Raw genomic sequence first — 16,610 nt, forward strand, 5'->3', positions numbered from 1 at the left:
GCTGGAGGTGGGGGGGCTGCTGGGGCGGAGGCCAGGGTCCCTGCCATGGGGCAGGCCGTGTGTGTGTGGGGGGGGCGGGGCTGTGTGTGGATGAAGAGGGGGTTGAGAACTGGCTCACCTGGATGCAGCCTCTGTCCCTGCAGGTGAGTGCCCCCTGCCCCCGCCCCCCATGCCTATCACAGATGGAAACCCTTGTTACAATCATCCCTAACTGGATGGAGCGGGGAAATGAGGCACGGGGGGAGAGGGGACTCCACCATGGTCACCCTGTGAGCCAGGAATGGAACCCAGGAGTCCTGGGCTCCCAGCCCACACCCTCACTCTAGCCACTAGACCCCACTCCCTTCCCAGAGCTGGGGAATAGAACCCAGGAGTCCTGATCGACAGTCCTGCTTGCTCGATTCTGTTCCTGGCTCAGAGACAAGCAGGGCCTAGTGGTTAGAGCAGAGGGGGCTGGGAGTCAGGACTCCTGGGTTTTATCCCCAGCTTGGGGAGGGCAGCGGAGTCTAATGATTAGTGGGGGGAGTTCTAATGGTTAGTGAGTTAGACTAGTGGGATCTAATGTAACCTGGGGGGGGGTGAGTCCCCAGCTTTCTCTGTGCCTCAGTTTCCCTGCCTGAGACAGAGGCGCAATGGCACCAGCCGGGCCGTACTGAGTGGCGTCCATGTTGCAATGCGAGACCCCCGGGGCTTGGCAAGGGGCGGGCCATTTCCCCAGCTCTCCTCCTGGTAGGGATGCACATCTGGAGGCCAGCTGTGCAATCAGCCGGATGCTGACTCAGCCCGAGGCGATTGGAAGCTCCTAGAAGCCAGCCGGGGGCTTGGGGAGGGGTGGGAATCCAGCCACCCTGTCACAGACACACACCCACCCACCCACCCACGCACCCTCCCCACAGCTGCCTCTCCTTATCAGCACATTCCTGCCATTCCCGGCTAAAATTAGCCTTCCATGGGGGTGGCCCAGAGCCCGGCCTGGGGGGGGAAATGGAGGCCTGGAGTCTGGCCTCTCAGGGATGAGGTGGGGATCAGGGTCTGGAGCCGGGCCCATACAGGGTAGGGTGGGGATCAGGGCATATAGACTGCCAAGGGAATATGGACTGTGTCTATGTGAGCTCGGGGCCTGTCCCCAAACCCATACACTTGTGCACCCCCCCGCCCCCGCACTCAGGCCTGTTCACCCCTAGCCCGCACGTGGCCGATCAGCGCCCTGCAGCCCCGCGCTCTCCTGCCTCTGTTTCAGCCGCGGTTGGTAGCCAAGGGGCTGACGCTTTTCTGGCTGCCTGTTTACGTAACCTCACCCATCGGGCTGCCCCCCTCCCCTCCCGAGCGCCAAGGATCGCCCCGGGCTGCAGCTACCTGCCCTCTCGCCCGCTGCACCCCCCACCCCCACAGCTTCCATCCGCCTTGAGCCAAGAACGAACATGTGCCGTGATGTCCAGTCCCCACTCGGGTACAGCCTGTACCTGGCCAGCCACTGGGGGGCTCAGTAGGGCGCTCTCCCCAGTCAGCGCTGGCCCCAATGCCCCAGCGTGGCACTAGGGGGCTCTGGGCTGCAGGGAGCGGGGCGGGGGGCTCGGCGGGGGCGCTGGGCTGCAGGGAGCGGGGCGGGGGGCTCGGCGGGGGGCGCTGGGCTGCGGGGAGCGGGGCGGGGGGCTCGGCGGGGGCGCTGGGCTGCGGGGAGCGGGGCGGGGGGCTCGGCGGGGGTGCTGTGTTGCGGGGGGCGCTGGGCTGCGGGGAACGGGGCGGGGGGCTCGGCGGGGGCGCTGGGCTGCGGGGAGCGGGGCGGGGCACTCGGCGGGGGCGCTATGTTGCGGGGAGCGGGGCGGGGGGTGCTGGGCTGTGGGGAACGGTGCGGGGGGCTCGGCGGGGGCGCTGGGCTGCGGAGAGCGGTGCGGGGGGCTCGGCGGGGGTGCTGTGTTGCGGGGGGCGCTGGGCTGCGGGGAACGGGGCGGGGGGCTCGGCGGGGGGCGCTGGGCTGCGGGGAGCGGGGCGGGGGGCTCGGCGGGGGCGCTGGGCTGCGGAGAGCGGTGCGGGGGGCTCGGCGGGGGTGCTGTGTTGCGGGGGGCGCTGGGCTGCGGGGAACGGGGCGGGGGGCTCGGCGGGGGGCGCTGGGCTGCGGGGAGCGGGGCGGGGGGCTCGGCGGGGGCGCTGTGTTGCGGGGAGCGGGGCGGGGGGTGCTGGGCTGTGGGGAACGGGGCGGGGGGCTCGGCAAGGGGCGCTGGGCTGCGGAGAGCGGGGCGGGGGGCTTGGCGGGGGGCGCTGGGCTGCGGGGAGCGGGGCGGGCTCAGCGGGGGTGCTGGGCTGCGGAGAGCGGGGCGGGAGGGCTCAGCAGGGGGCGCTGGGCTGTGGGGAGTGGGGTGGGGGGCTCGGCGGGGGCGCTGTGTTGCGGGGAGCGGGGTGGGGGGCTCGGCAGGGGCACTGGGCTGCGGAGAGCGGGGCGGGGGGCTCAGCGGGGGTGCTGGGCTGCGGAGAGCGGGGCGGGAGGGCTCAGCAGGGGGTGCTGGGCTGCGGAGAGCGGGGCGGGAGGGGGCTCGGCGGGGGGCGCTCTGCCCTCGCAGTCAATGCTGACCCCACTGCTCAAGGTGCTGATCTCTCCTCTGCCTTTGGTCACCTCTAGGACAAGCAGAGGGGAAAGCCGGCAAAGGGACAAGTTTCAGCTGTGACCCTAGACACGCCTCTATTCAGGCCCGGCTGCTCGACTCTTTGTCCCAACCAGGCCTCGTGAGGGAGCATTTGAAAACCATCGCTGCACAGGTAAGCCGTCTCGTGGTGAGATATAATGGAACAACGCGGCAGGAGAGGGGCTGGCTTGTCCTCCAATTGTCTGTTTTAAAGGCTGCATTTGAGCCCTGTAGGGACGGGGGCTGCCCCGGCCTTAAACCCAAACCCAGCAGGGTGGCCAGTGAGAATGAGACAGCAAATGTGAAAAATCGGGACAGGGGGTGGGGGTAATAGGAGACTATATAAGAAAAAGACCCCCAAAATCAGGACTGTCCCTATAAAATCAGGACTTCTGGTCACCCTACGCGTACCTATGCGATAAACAGACCCATTGAAACTCATGACGAGGTTGCAAACTAAGTGTGAGTCAACAGCCATTGCAAAACACACACACAAAAAAGCAAGCATGATTCCCGCCTGCATTAGCAAGCGTGGAGTAAGCAAGCCGTGATTCTGAGAAGTGATTCTTCCACTCTGCTCAGCGTTGATCAGGCCGCAGCGGGAGTTCTGGGCCCGACTCGGGGCACCAGGCTTCGGGAAGGATGTGGACAAATTGGAGAATGTCTGGAGGAGAGCAACATGATGAAACGTCTGGAAGACGTGACCCAGGAAGAAAGATTGAAAAAAGTGGGTTTGTTTAGTCTAGAAGAGAAGATGTGTGTAGGTGTGAGGGGGTGAGATAAGTCACCAAGTACTTAAACGAGTATTATAAAGACAGGGGGTCGATAAATTGTTCTCCTTAACCACCCAGGACAGGACATAAAATGAGGGGCTCAAATTGCTGCAAGGGAGGTTTAGATTGGACATTGGGAAAAACTTCCTAACGGTCAGGATAGTTAAACACTGGAACCAAATTACCTAGGGAGGTGGTGGAATCTCCATCACTGGAGGTTTTAAGAGCATCCCAGTCAGCGATGGTGTAGATCAGGAGCGGGCAAACTACGGCCCACAGGCCGGTGCTCCAGCCGGGGTGCAGGGTCAGGGGCCGCTCCACGCGGCTCCCAGAAGCCGCAGCATGGCTCCCCTCCGGTGCTCCAATGGGAGCTACAGAGGCGGTGCCTGCGGACGGGGCAGTGTGCAGAGCCGCCTGGCCGCTCCTCCGCGTAGGAGCCGGAGAAGGGACATGCCACTGCTTCCGGGAGCCGCTTGAGGTAAGCGCTGCCCAGAGCCTGCATCCCTGAGCCTCTGCGTCATGGGGACCCGGGTCCAACTGGCCATATCCTGGGCTTCCTAGCGCCCTCTCCAAATGTGGCCACTCTAGCCCTTGGCTCGTGGTGCAGCCTGGGGAAACTTGACCGTCCACCAAACTTGACTGTCTGGAGGACAAAGAGATTCGGCCCGTGGGACACTTCTGGGGAACTCCCAGAGCATGAGTCCCCGTGGGGCTGTGTCTACCCTGCCAAGCAATAGGGCTTGAACCTTGGGTCCTGGCTTCACCCTCTTGAGATCCTGGGACCCTGGGTTAGCACGATTTGTGTGTAGACACAAGTTATTGGGATCCAGCCGGGGTATTTCATGGCCTGGGTTCTACAGGAGGTTGGCGCTCTCAGGATTTGGGGCTGTAAAATTGAAGGGCTCGCGAGCGGGGAGGATCCCGGAGCCCGTGCCCAAGCGTCTACATGGCAGTTTTTAGCCCCTGCATCACACGCCTGAGTCAGCTGACCCGGGCTGTGCGGTTCGGCGCGGCGAGTCTTTTATCGCAGTGTAGACGGGCCCTCTGAATCCGCGCCAATCAGATTCTAGCCCCAGGTTTCAGGGCAGCAAGCGATCATCTCAGAGCGGCCTTGTCTACTCCATGTGGGTTTTTACACCCCGCCGATCCTCGCAGTATCCGAGCGCCCCCCAACCGGGCGTTACGCCGGGGGGCCGCACGTGTGCCGTGGGTGGTTTGTTCTCTCTTCCGCTCCCCAGAGCGTGGCGCGCGTGGCGTGCTGGAGGGTCTTGTTTTGGTAGGGTTGTTGCTTTGGTTTGCCGCTCACTAGACCCGTTGCCGTGTGTGTATATTAGAGAAGGGTCAAACAAAGAAGAACAGACGTGATTTGACGCGGGCTGGGAAGCCGATGCGGAGAGCGGAGGACGGGTGTGCTGGGTGTTGCCGTGCCTAGGTGGGTGGCTTCGCTGTAGCCCAGCTCGGAAGCCCTGAAGAGACAAGGCCAGGTTGTTGTCGGCCAGCACGGGATGGAGAGGGCAGCAAGCATCCCGCAAGCGATGTGGGAGCCCAGCGCCGGCGAGAAATCCAGGAGAACTCCCGGGCGAAGGGCTGAGTTTGAGCAGCTGAGAATCAGGAACAAATCTGCCTCGTAGCATCAGCCCAGAGCCGCACCCCATCCTGAGTGTGATAGCACTCTCCCCCCCCACCCCCGCTAGCTGGGAAGTCCCCTCCCTGCGTGGTTTTGCCCTCCGGCAAATGTCGCGGCTTGGATGCCCCCATCAGCCCCACCATCTCTAGGTCATAGCTTCAGCGTATCCAGCAGGACAGACGCCAGCCGGCACTGGCTAAGTGGCCCGGTGCCTTGTGTGCGGGGTGTGTGTGCGGGGGGTGGCTTTTCTCCAAAGCACCAGGAATCGGCCGTGCCCTGGCACGGACTTGGTGGGACATTGGCTGGCGAGATGGAGTCGGGATTACCAGTTAGCAGATGACACCGGGCGTCAGGACTCCTGGGTTCTGTTCCCAGTTCCGGGAACCAGCATGACCTCCTAGTTAGAGCAAGGCCAGGGCTGGGGATCAGAACTCGGGGTATCTATTCCAAGCTCTGGGAGGGGAGTCGGATCTAGAGGTTGGGGCTTGGGGTGGGTGGGGTGTGATCAGGAGTCAGGACTCCTGGGTTTAGTTCCTAGCTTTAGAGGGAAGGGGAGTCCGGTGGTTAGAGCATGGCGGCTGGGCGCCAGGACTCCTGGGTTCTGTTCCCAGCTCTGGGAGGGAGCAGAGTCTAGTGGTTAGAGCGGGGGGGGGGGGCGCTGGGAGTCAGGACTCCTGGGTTCTATCCCCAGCTCTGGGAGGGGAGTGGTGTCTAGTGGTTAGAGCAGGGGGATGGGAGCCAGGTCTCTGGGTTCTCTCTCCAGCTCAGGGAGGGGAGTGGAGTCTAGTGGTTAGATTGAGGTGGTGGGGGGAGGAGGGAGCAGTCTGGGAGTCAGGACTCCTGAGTTCTCTCTCTGGCCCTGGAGACCCACTTCAGGCTAGCGAAGCCGTGTGCAGCCCCATTCGCCCCGGTCCTCCTCCCCCGCCCCCGGCTCCCCTAGCCTGTTGAGACGGCTCATCCCCAGCCTGAGGCCTGGCTGAGCGGGGGCCACCGCCATCGCCTCCTGGCACTGGGAGATTCCTGGGAATGCGGGTGGATTGTGCAACAGCCTGGCTGCAGAAGGTGCAGAGAGGAAGTGTGCGAGGGCCGCTGGCTTCCCCCCACGCTTCCCCGGCCGCTAGAAACCATTCCCTGAATGCCGTCATGCTGGGGCTGGCTGCTGAGTTGAGCCCAACGGAGCCGATTCTCCTGAATGACAGTTCAGAGCAGAGGATCCGGACCCCCAGGAAAACAAATCAGAACCCACAGAACAGAGGATCTGGACCCCCAGAAAAACGGATCCGAACTGTGGCTCGGAGCTCCCAAGAGTCAGGGGAAGTTAAACACGAGATTTCAAATGATTTCTGAACATGGTGGTTTAAAATAGAACATTCAAATACACGGCACGGAGCGCGCCTGCCCCTGGGAAGTTACAGCTGGGTGGGAGGGGAAACTGAGGCAGGGGACCAGCCTTGTGGAAAGTCATCAACAGAACGGCTGCGAATAGAACCCAGGCGTCCTGGCGCTGCAGCGGGGGCCTGACCCTCTGGGCCCTGCTACCTTTCTAGCGCTGGGGAAATTGCCTGAGTGGGATCAGACTCCCGGGTGGGCTGGATCCAAGCTGGGGGCGAGGTGCCTGCTGGCTCCAGGTCTTGGGACATTCCCGAGACTGTGAGAAGGCAGCAGCTGTGAAGCCCTGATACTCCACCCCAGCCCGGGCCTCCCAGAGCCAGGACAATGCCCATCCCCACCCCCCATCCCATCTCGGGCCTCTCAGAGCCGGGACAATCCCCATTCCACCCCCCCCCCATCCCAACCCAGGCCTCTTGGAGCCAGGGAAACCCCCATCCCTGCTCTATCCTGGGCTTTTCAGAGCTGGGAAATCCCCTTCCCCCATTCCCATCCCATCCCGGGCCTCTCAGCGCCGGGACAAAGCCCATCCCCACCCCCCATCCCATCCCCGGCCTCTCAGAGCCAGGACAATCCCCATCCCCCTCACCCCCATCCCATCCCTGGCCTCTCAGAGCCAGGGAAACTCCCATCCCCCCATCCCATCCTGGGCATTTCAGAGCTGGGAAATCCCCTTCCCCCATTCCCATCCCATCCCCGGCCTCTCAGAGCTGGGACAATCCCTATCTTCCCCTCCATCCCATCCCGGACCTCTTAGACCGGGGACAATCCCTCCCCCCCATCCCATCCCCAGCCTCTCAGAGCCAGGAAATCCCCATCTCTCTTCAGAGCCAGCATAACCCCATTCCCCGCCTCCCCCTCCGACCCAGGATATCCCAATCTCCCTACCCCGTCTGAGCGATCCCCGTCCCGCCCTCCCCTGCAGAGCCGGGGTATCCCCTCCCCGGGGCTGTCTGGTTACAGCGCCTTGTTGTTGTTATTGATCCTTGGACTTTCGTGGCTGATTCAGCAGGGATTTCCCGGTGCATCGGGGCACGTTGCCAGTGATTCACGCCCCGGAAACCTGGGGTCCTGATGCAGAGCCAAACCGGAAGCCCTAGCCCCGTCAGGGCTTGCCGTCCTTCCAGGGGTGCGAGAGGGCGTGCGGGCTTCCCTCCCGGCCTACTTTGACATGTTCCCATCTCACTGGTCCCCCTGCAAGATCACCCCAGTGTCATCTACGCCCGTGCAAAGCGCTAGGTCCCAGTGCAGATCCCTGGGGGACCCCTCTCTTTACCTCTTTCCACTCTGAAAACTGACTGTTTATTCCTACCCTTTGTTTCCTGTCTTTTAACCAGTTACCGATCCAGGAGAGGACCTTCCCGCGTCTCCCATCTCAGCTTACTTTGCTCAAGAGCCTTTGGTGGGGGCCTTGTCAATGGCTTTCTGAAAATCTAAGTACACTATGTCCACTGGATCCCCCTTGTCCACATGTTTGTTGACCCCCTCAAAGAATTCTAGTAGATTGGTGAGGCGTGATTTCCCTTTACAAAAGCCCTGTTGACTCTTCCCCAACAATCGTGTTCATCTCTGTGTCTGATAATTCGGCTCTTTACTATAGTTTCAACCAATTTGACCGGTACTGAAGTTAGGCTTATGGGCCTGTAATTGCCAGGAACTTTTTTGAAAAATCAGCGTCATGTTAGCTAGCGTCCGGTCATCCGATACAAAGGCTGATTTCAGCAACAGGTTACATACCACAGCTCGGAGTTGTGCAATTTCAAATCTGAATTCCTTTAGAACGCTTGGGTGAATGCCATCTGATCCTGGTGATTTATTACTGTTTCATTTATCTATTTGTTCCAAACCCGCCTCTATCGACACTTCATTCTGTGTCATCTGAGAAGAATGGCTCATCTATGGGGATCTCCCCCACATCCGCTACCTAACATAGAGCAGCCCAGTGGCTGCTCTGAGATACGCCCAGTTGCCCACGGCCCCAAGGGGCTTTCCCAGAATCAAGGAGTAGCTGGGGTGCAGCCAGTGTAAACAGAGGCTGTGGAACGTGCCATTGGGGATTCCCAGGTAGCCAGCAAAACCAGCTTTCCTGGCCATGCCCTGTCCTCACCCCTTTCCATTATTCACCTCTGCTACATTCCTCTCCAGAGACAGCTGCACTGTAACGCTGCCGGGATGGCTTCTTGTAGATACAGGAGGCTAGATTCTGCCTTGCTTATGCCACAAACGAGGAAGCCAAATAACCCAGGCATCCTGTCTACCTGCCCACCTCCCACTCTAACCACTAGACTCCACTCCTCTCCCAATGCCAGGTCCAGAACCCAGGAGTCCCTGTGTTCTCACTAGGGTGACCAGATGTCCCAATTTTATAGGGACAGTCCCAATATTTGGGGTTTTGTCTTAGATATTACCCCCGCCACACACACTCCCGTCCCGATTTTTCACACTTGCTACCTGGTCATCCTAGTTCAAACCACCAGACCCCATTCCTCTCCCAGAGCTGGGGATAGAACCCAGGAGTCCTGGGATGATTGCGGTCATACGCTCCCCTTTCAGAGTCAAGAATAGAACCCAGGAGTCCTGCCTCCCAAGCCTGTGCTCTAACCACTAGACCCCACTCCCCCATCCACAGCAGGAACTGGCCCATGCTGCTCTTGGCTTAGGCCTCTGTTTGAAAGCAGGTGGGCGAAAGCCCTGAAGAGAGACGTAACGCTACAGTGACTGCACAGGCCGGTCTAGGTTTGCCCTGAGGTTTGTCATTTCCTGAGACTCGGGGGCCGAGTCAGTTTTGCTGTCTCGCTGCAGAGGGGTGCGCCGGCACGCGAGCGCCCGCGTGGGAAACTTCCCGCTTGCTCGTTTGTTTGTTTCCCAAAAGCGTTACGGTGACGATGCGCCTCGCTGCAAGAAAGGGGAACACGGAGCAGCCGCTGCGCTGAGCGTGCCCTGGCTGCTTCCGGAAACTGGCCACTTCCCGGGCGCTGACGCAGCCCCGAATTACAGGGCGAGGGGCACCGTGAACAGTCCCTGGCGAGCAAACCGAGAACTGAAAGCCTGACGCAACTCGGGCCAGCGCTCCTAGCCCCCAGGGTAGGGGGTAGGTTGGGGGTGTGGCCGGGGCACACTGTACTGTGGCTATTGTCTGCCCCCTAGGGTCCATTAGTAGAGAAGTGGTGGGCCAGGATGGGGAGTCTGGCCCGGGCATCTCAGGTCCTGCCTGGGCTACTAATGTTGCTTCTTGAGGGGTACTGACAACTGGGCGATTAGGCGCCCCGGCCTGGCCCCGCTCCCCAGCAGGTGTGTTTGTGTGTGTGTGTGTGGGGTCCAATTAGCCCGAGGCTGTGACTTTTCCCCTATCGGCGAGGTGGAAGCAGGGGATGCCCTTCCCGCTGTTAGGAAAATCACAGCATTGGGCTAATGTCCCAGATTGCCCAGAAATCGTGACATTGCAAGTTACACAGGGTTTGACCCATAGGGCGCAGGGCACGAGTTAGAGCAGCCCAAAGGCCACCCTGGTGTGCGTGTGAGCGGCCAGGGGCCCGGCTCGTACTATGGTGCAGCAGTAAACGGGAGCGCCCTGCAGGGCCGGGCTGCAGCACCGAGCGCGCCAGCTCTCCATGCCAGCCGCCCTGGGGCCTGCCAGCCTCAGAGCGGGTTGCGGCCTGTGGCTGGCGACCGAGAGGCAGCTTGAAAGGACGACGGATGCGACCTCTGTTGGAAGAAATGAAAACTGCCGGTGCTTGATGGGAAAACAGGAGATTTTATTCCCCTGGCCCGGAAACCCTCCTGAATTTGTTCTTCAGCTCAACCAGGCCTCTAAGCTTGCCATGCTCCCCCCCAGGATAACGGGACCAAATCCAATCACCCAGAGGAGCCCGATAGGGTGACCAAATTTACCTGGGTAGCAAGTTTTGTTGGTTCTTTTTGGGTGGGGGGAGGTAATAGTTGCGTATATAAAACAAAGCCCCTAATGTCGGGATGTCTGGTCACCCTACATTGACCCCTTCTGGGGCCTGTTTCTCACCCCCCCCCCTTCTTTTCCCCTCCTCCCACCATCTGTTCATTCATTCCGTCTCTCTCTCTCTTTCCTCCCTGGCTTCCCCCCCTCCCCAATCCACCTTTGGTTTGGTCTTTTCCCACGCCCATCCCTCCAGCCCGACTCTCAGGGGTGGCTTTTTTGAGATGAGCTCATGGGAGGCGGGGCTTCGTGTGGCTCCTCCCCAGCTCGCCTATATAAGGGGGCTGATTAAACGGCTGGTTCTTAGCTCAAGCCCTGGTGGGTTAAAGCAGCTCCCACCCAGGGAAAGACAGATAGACCGACCCACAGACTCCCTCCTCTCTCCAGCTGTTCCTCACTCATCTCCTGCTTCGCCATGAGCTCCATGGTGGATGTAAAAACCTTGTATGAGGTAAGAGGCGATCTCGTCTCCTGGGGTGTGGGCTGAGTTTCCTGGGCTGGCCCGGCTCCCCTAAACCGGGCTATGATTGATTTATGGGGGGGGGGGGGTTCTCCTGCCAAAACTCACAGCAGTGAATCTCTTCTCCCCCCCCCCTTTAAAATATTGTTTGTAGCCTGACCTAGATGGGTCACTCGATTGCACAGAATCGCAGCAAAAATCAGGGGGGGGCTAGAAAACAGCCTCCCCTCCCGAAAAGATCTCCGCTCGGTCTGCCCCCTCCCCTTTTTGGAAAAAGGGACAGAAAGTTGCTAAAGCGAGTCTGATCCGGAGTTGGGAGCTCGGCTCCATTGCCGGGGGGGGGGGGTAACTTGGCGTCGCTTCGTTTTGATTTTTGAGGGGGGGGGTCCTCTCGGGCCCCAGAAAGGAAAGTTTTTGAGGCTGTGGAGCTGGGCGGGCTTGTGTGAGTGACTCTCTCCAGCCCCCCCCCCCCAGTTCTCGAGGCCTGCCCGGCGGCTGGGCTTGCGGGGGGGGGGGGGGGAGTTGTTTAGTGCGAAATCCTCGCCGGAGTGAATTCGCTTCGCTCGGCTCTGTTCAGAACGGAGCGAGCCAACCGGGGGGCGAGCACTTCCCCATTCGGTAAATGGAGCGCAGCTGGGGAGGGGGGCTGAGCTCAGGAGCTGCTGCTAAAGGCAGGACCACCCTAACCCCCCCCCCCAAAAAAACCCCCAGCAGTTAGGGGAGCGACCCGTCTCCCCTCTGCCCGGCGATTGGTTGTTTTTTGGTGTTGATTGAGTGTCTGGCCGGTCGGGTTAATTTCCAGAAGTCTTTCGAGACACGGCCCGGTCCCTAGAGGTGTCCCCCGCCCCGACTGGGGGGGGGGGGAGAAATTCCCAGCGGCCAGGAAAGGGTTAAAGTGACCTAGAATGACATTCCTCCCCGCCGCCATAGCGAGCGGCTGCGGGGGGGGGGGGGGGGGAGAAGAATGCAGCAACTTCGGGTGCAGTGGGAACTTGGGGGGTGCAGCTTAGGTGACTGTGTGTGTGTGTGGGGGGAGGGCGGTGGTTTTGAGCAGGGCTCCTTTCTGGGTCAGTGGAGGGTGGAGGACCCCCTTGGTGCAGGGAGGGGGGGGGTAATGGAAAGAGTCGAGGAGAAAGGGAAGTTCCCCGTTTAGGTTTACACCAGGGTGGGGTACACACCAGGGGAATCTGCCCCTCTTCAGTTCTGTCACTTCTCTTCTCGCCCCCCCCCCCCCCGCCATGGATTTCTCGGGGGCACCTCCCTTTTCCCACTGCCCCACAATCGCTCGCCGGCCCCCATACAGCAGGCTGGCGGAAGGCCCCTTGCTTTGGAAGGGGGGGGGCGTCCGTGCCAGTATAAAACCCTCCCCCTTGGGCCCAGTCCCAGGACTTTATAAATAACCCTGGGCCCTGTGCCACGGCCTGGCCTGTGAGTCACAGAGCGCAGCCCTCTCCTCCCTCCCTGAAGAGCCTGGCTCTCCGAGGTGCTGAGTTTGCTGTAGGCAAAGTGGCCGGGGTGTGGGTGTGTGTGTCTCTCTCCGTAGTTGGGGCAGTGCCCAGCTCTGGGAGTATCTGTTAGGTGCCCCCACCTTGTTTGGGGGGAGGGGGTGTCAGAGCCAGGCATTAACCCCCCCTTTTTCCTCTCTCCCCGCCCCACAGAACCTCCTGAACCTGAATCTGAGTGAGGGGCAGGACGCTGGGGGCAGCGGCGACGCCCACATCTGGCCCCTGCGCACGGTCTGGAGCCCCAGCACGGAGCAGGCGCGCTCCCTGCCCGAGCCGGCGGCACCGCGCCCCTCGTTCCGCACCGACCGCTCCCTCAGCCTGATCGAGGGCCGAGCCCTGCCGCCCCCCCCGCCCGGCTTCCCCCCGCTGCAGCCCCCGCCGGCCCCCGCCCTCTCGGCCCGCTACAAGACGGAGCTGTGCCGTACCTACAGCGAGACGGGCCGCTGCCGGTATGGGGCCAAGTGCCAGTTCGCCCACGGGGCCGGGGAGCTGCGGAGCCTGAGCCGCCACCCCAAGTACAAGACGGAGCTGTGCCACAAATTCTACCTCCATGGCGAATGCCCCTACGGCTCCCGCTGCCACTTCGTCCACTACCCGGAAGAGCGGGGGCTGGCCGCCTCCCCGCAGCTTCTGCGCCAGAGCCTCAGCTACACCGGGGTGCCTGCTGCCCGCCAGGGCTCCCCGCCGCCCGGCATCTCTGACCCGGCCTCTTTTGCCCGGGCGCCCTCCATCTCCCCACCTCCCGCCAGCGACCTCCTCTCGCCGCCCTTCGCCCGCCTCAACTCAGAGCCCGTCCCTCGCATGGCCACCCTGGGAGAAGCCCTGGCCGCCTCCGCCCCTGGAGGGCGCTGCACCTGCCGTTGCGGCGGCACCGCCAGGCTGGGCACCTTTGACAGCCCCCGAGACTACTACGCCGCCGCCCCGGGCGCGCCCGTCGCCTCCGGCCTCCCCAGGACCCCTTCCTCCAACTCGCTCTCCGACCAGGATTGCTACAGCAGCTCGGGCAGCCTCAGCGGCTCCGAATCGCCCGTCTTCGAGATCCTGCCCACCAGCGGGACCTGGAGCGGGACCCGCCGCCTGCCCATCTTCAACCGCATCTCTGTGTCGGAGGCTGGGGAGGGCTTGGAATAGGATCCAGGCCAAGGGAGGGAATCTAATGGGGTGGAGAAAGGGGGAGGGGTTGTAATCAATTCCTTGGAGCAAAGGGTGACCCCCTGGTCCTGCTTCCAAGATCCCTCCAGACACTGCCCCCTGGCCCCTCCAGCTGCTGGTCCAGATGTTTGGGGAGGGGACAGCAGCTCCCCAGCCAGATGTTGGCAGGAGCTGCTCCTGTCTGGGGGGTGGGGTGGAAGGGGGGGGTGTGGTGGCCTCCCCTGGTGTGGGACATGAGCTCCCCACAGTGGGGGAGGGAAGGGGGGGACATGCATCCAGATGTAGCCATGCCTTTTAAGTGACTTGCTCCTGCTACCTGTGCGCGAGGCATGGCTAGCAGGGGCCGCTGCCCCCTCGGTATAGGGCTCATCACCCTGCCTTCCTCCGCCCGCTCGTCCTAAAGTGCCAGATGACCCCGCCGAAGTGCCTTGCCCAACCCCCGCCGTCCGGGAGTGCTCACCTGCTTCAAGTCAAGGACTGCCGGTCTCCACACCTCCCCCATGTCCGGCTTTCCACCGGACTCACCTGCATTACAGCGGGTGAGGGGAAAAGCCCCGTGGGGCCGGCGTGCATCCCTGAAAACGGACTAACTTGGAGCTGTGGGGTGGGGACGGTGCAGTTTTATGCCCCATATGTAGCAGATTGTTTGGGGTGGACCACATCAGCATATTAGGGGTGTCTGGGGTGGGATAAATTCAGCTTGAATGGTGCTGCTTTCCTCCTCTGCCTTTACCCTTATTTCATGCTGTGAATATTTCGGGAAGGGTTCCCCTAAAAAATTGTGAATGGAGGTGTAGATCCCTTTGGAATTCTTTGACATAGTCTGCAGTCCCCCCCCAGGGGTCGGTGGACCACAGGTTGAAAACGACTGGACTTAATTGGTATGAAACAGCTCTCGCTTTAAGTTGGCGGGGGGATGTATTTCTCTCCAAAGACAGTAGTGTTACTGCAGTATTTATGGCAATTCCACTGGCTCAACAACCCAGCTGCAAAAGGAAGGGTGAAACGGACCGGGGGGGGGGGAAGGAGAGTAGGAAAGCTCTAATGTCTTAAAGGGGAAGATGAGACAATCTGAGCCGGCAATATCTCTGGGTGGAGCAGGAAGGCAGCACTGACTGGGCAGTTTGCAATGAAGATGTGGTGTGTCCCCTCCCAGAATCCAAAGAAGGTCATGGGGAGGGAGGGGTCTTTGTTGCACCCCCGCCTCCCCAGTTAGCCACCCCATTCAAAGCTCGGTCAACATGACAGCAAGGTTGACCTTGATTTCTGGGGAGTTGGTCTCCAAAGCCATAGTGTTAAACCGGTCAGCCCTTGCCATGTAGCAAGAACTCTGTGAAGGGGTGGGAGGGGGAGACACTGAGTGTGCATTGCTTGCCTCCTTGCACAAAGCCGAGGTTGTGAAGTGCTCCCCAGTCCAGCCCACAGGATAAAAACTTGCTTTTTCTTGTAAAGGCAAGCTAAGGGTCTGCTCTGATCACATGACTCCCGAAGCTTGGGCTTTCAGAACTGCACTAAACCTCACACGGCTTTGGCAACACTGGTATCTAGCTCCGAATCCCACTGTGGTAGCTTGTGATGCCCTCTTTGCAGTTCCGAGGCCTAGTGAGATCTTTCATGTTCTGTTTTCTGTGCGAACAATTCCCCTGCTTTTTAACTGTTGCTCTTGGAAACAAAAAAACAAACAAGCTGATGTTTACCTTTGTAATGATAGACCAGAAACCAAAATTATTTATAGAACCTTATTTATTCAAGACAGAATTTTATATTATATTTATCTTTTTGTAATATTCTGAAATAATATATATATTTTTTTCCGTGTTATTAAAAAGTTTAATTAAAGAAAAACAACCCAGCCAGATGTAACCGGGAAGCGATACGTTTATAAGTGACAAATGCTTTTTTTAATCATCATTGTGGTGTGTTATTGCTGAATCTCGAGGATTTAAAAAAAAATGGTGGAAATAAAACAAAGAAAGCCATGAGATTGGACAGTGTTTGGGTTTTTTTTAATTGTGTTTTTTTGGGATGGGCCTAAAGCCTGGGTGCTGTGTGATGGCTTGGTGTACCCCCACCGCAAGTCCCTCCTCATCTTGTCTGAAGAGTATAAAACAAAACGGGCATCTTAATGGAATTTCAGCCCCATTGTGCATAACACATAATGTCCCATATCTCCCCTCCCCCTGCTATCTGAGCATCTCCTAAAACATGGGTTTGTTGTTTTTTTTTAAATAAGATTGGCGGGGGGGGGGCGGAGGGAATCTTCAAAGGCCTGGCTGAACAGGAGCTGGTCTCTGCCCCAAACAACTTCCAAACTAAACCCATACAAGATAGGGGAAACTGAGGCACGGCTTAATAAAGAGGAAGGATGGCCCTGTGCTTAGGGGACATCCATTGGGAGTTAGGTGCCTAGATCCCTTTCGAGGAGCTGAGTGTCAGGACCTAATGCCCTTAGCCTGAAGGGAGAGTTCTAGCTTCCATAAATAAGCTTTGGAAGAACAATCACCTGCCCGTATAGCCCCATTGTTCTAGAAAGAGAGTTATCTTCCCAGCTGCACTGGGGGATCCAGAAAGCACTTCCTCCATTTTACAGGTGGCAGTAGTGGGATTTGCTTTTTAATCACAAGACTCTCTGGCCTGCCTGGCTTGGCGTGGGACATCTCTCTCCATTCCCGTCATCCATTCGCCTGGAGTGCAGTCACGGGCCGACCTGCCCCAATTAGCTTTAATCAAGCTAGGTGAGGGCCGGGAGCAGCATGACCACAAGTAATTACCCTCGGGTCTGGGCGAGCTTGCCCAGTCTGTGGCTCGCTGCTCCGGGCGGGCTAGGTTAAAGCTAGCGCAGGTATGTCCGCTGCCATCTTCCCCTTGAGAAGCTTGATCAGTTTAGATTTGTCTCGGGCCTGCCGTGAGTGGTGGCACTTCCCCAGGTGCTGAGCGCAGCCCAGCTGCATGTTTCCTTCCCCCCCCTCTTCACCGGCTGCTCTCGTCACGGCTGACGTTAGCAGGGCGCGGCTGGTCCCTGCCAAGGACACATCCACAAAGCTCTTTGCGCAAGGCCCCGTCTCCTCCCAGACTGGAGGAACCGGCCTGGTGAGTGGCCCCCGCCCAATGCTTTCGGTAAACAAGCCGGC

At 60.0% G+C, this 16,610-nt stretch overlaps 1 protein-coding gene across 1 annotated transcript; it reads left to right on the top strand.

Moving 5' to 3' along the window:
• Nucleotides 1-10,673: 10,673 nt before the first annotated feature.
• Nucleotides 10,674-13,458, top strand: ZFP36 (ZFP36 ring finger protein). The gene is made up of 2 exons (XM_065421031.1): nucleotides 10,674-10,813; nucleotides 12,481-13,458. Exons 1-2 carry the CDS (start codon nucleotides 10,778-10,780, stop codon nucleotides 13,456-13,458), a joined length of 1,014 nt encoding a protein of 337 aa, XP_065277103.1. The 5' UTR covers nucleotides 10,674-10,777.
• The last annotated feature ends 3,152 nt before the right edge of the window (nucleotides 13,459-16,610 follow it).

This window comes from Emys orbicularis, chromosome 21 (genome assembly GCF_028017835.1).
Source record: "Emys orbicularis isolate rEmyOrb1 chromosome 21, rEmyOrb1.hap1, whole genome shotgun sequence".
Classification (NCBI taxonomy): Eukaryota; Metazoa; Chordata; order Testudines; family Emydidae; genus Emys; species Emys orbicularis.

What these genes read in the sequence shown, in the direction of transcription:
- ZFP36 (XM_065421031.1), top strand. Translation starts at nt 10,778, where the DNA reads ATGAGCTCCATGGTGGATGTAAAAACCTTGTATGAG. An exon ending in ATGTAAAAACCTTGTATGAG is followed by an intron (nt 10,814 to 12,480) that starts GTAAGAGGCGAT and finishes CCCGCCCCACAG; the next exon opens with AACCTCCTGAACCTGAATCT.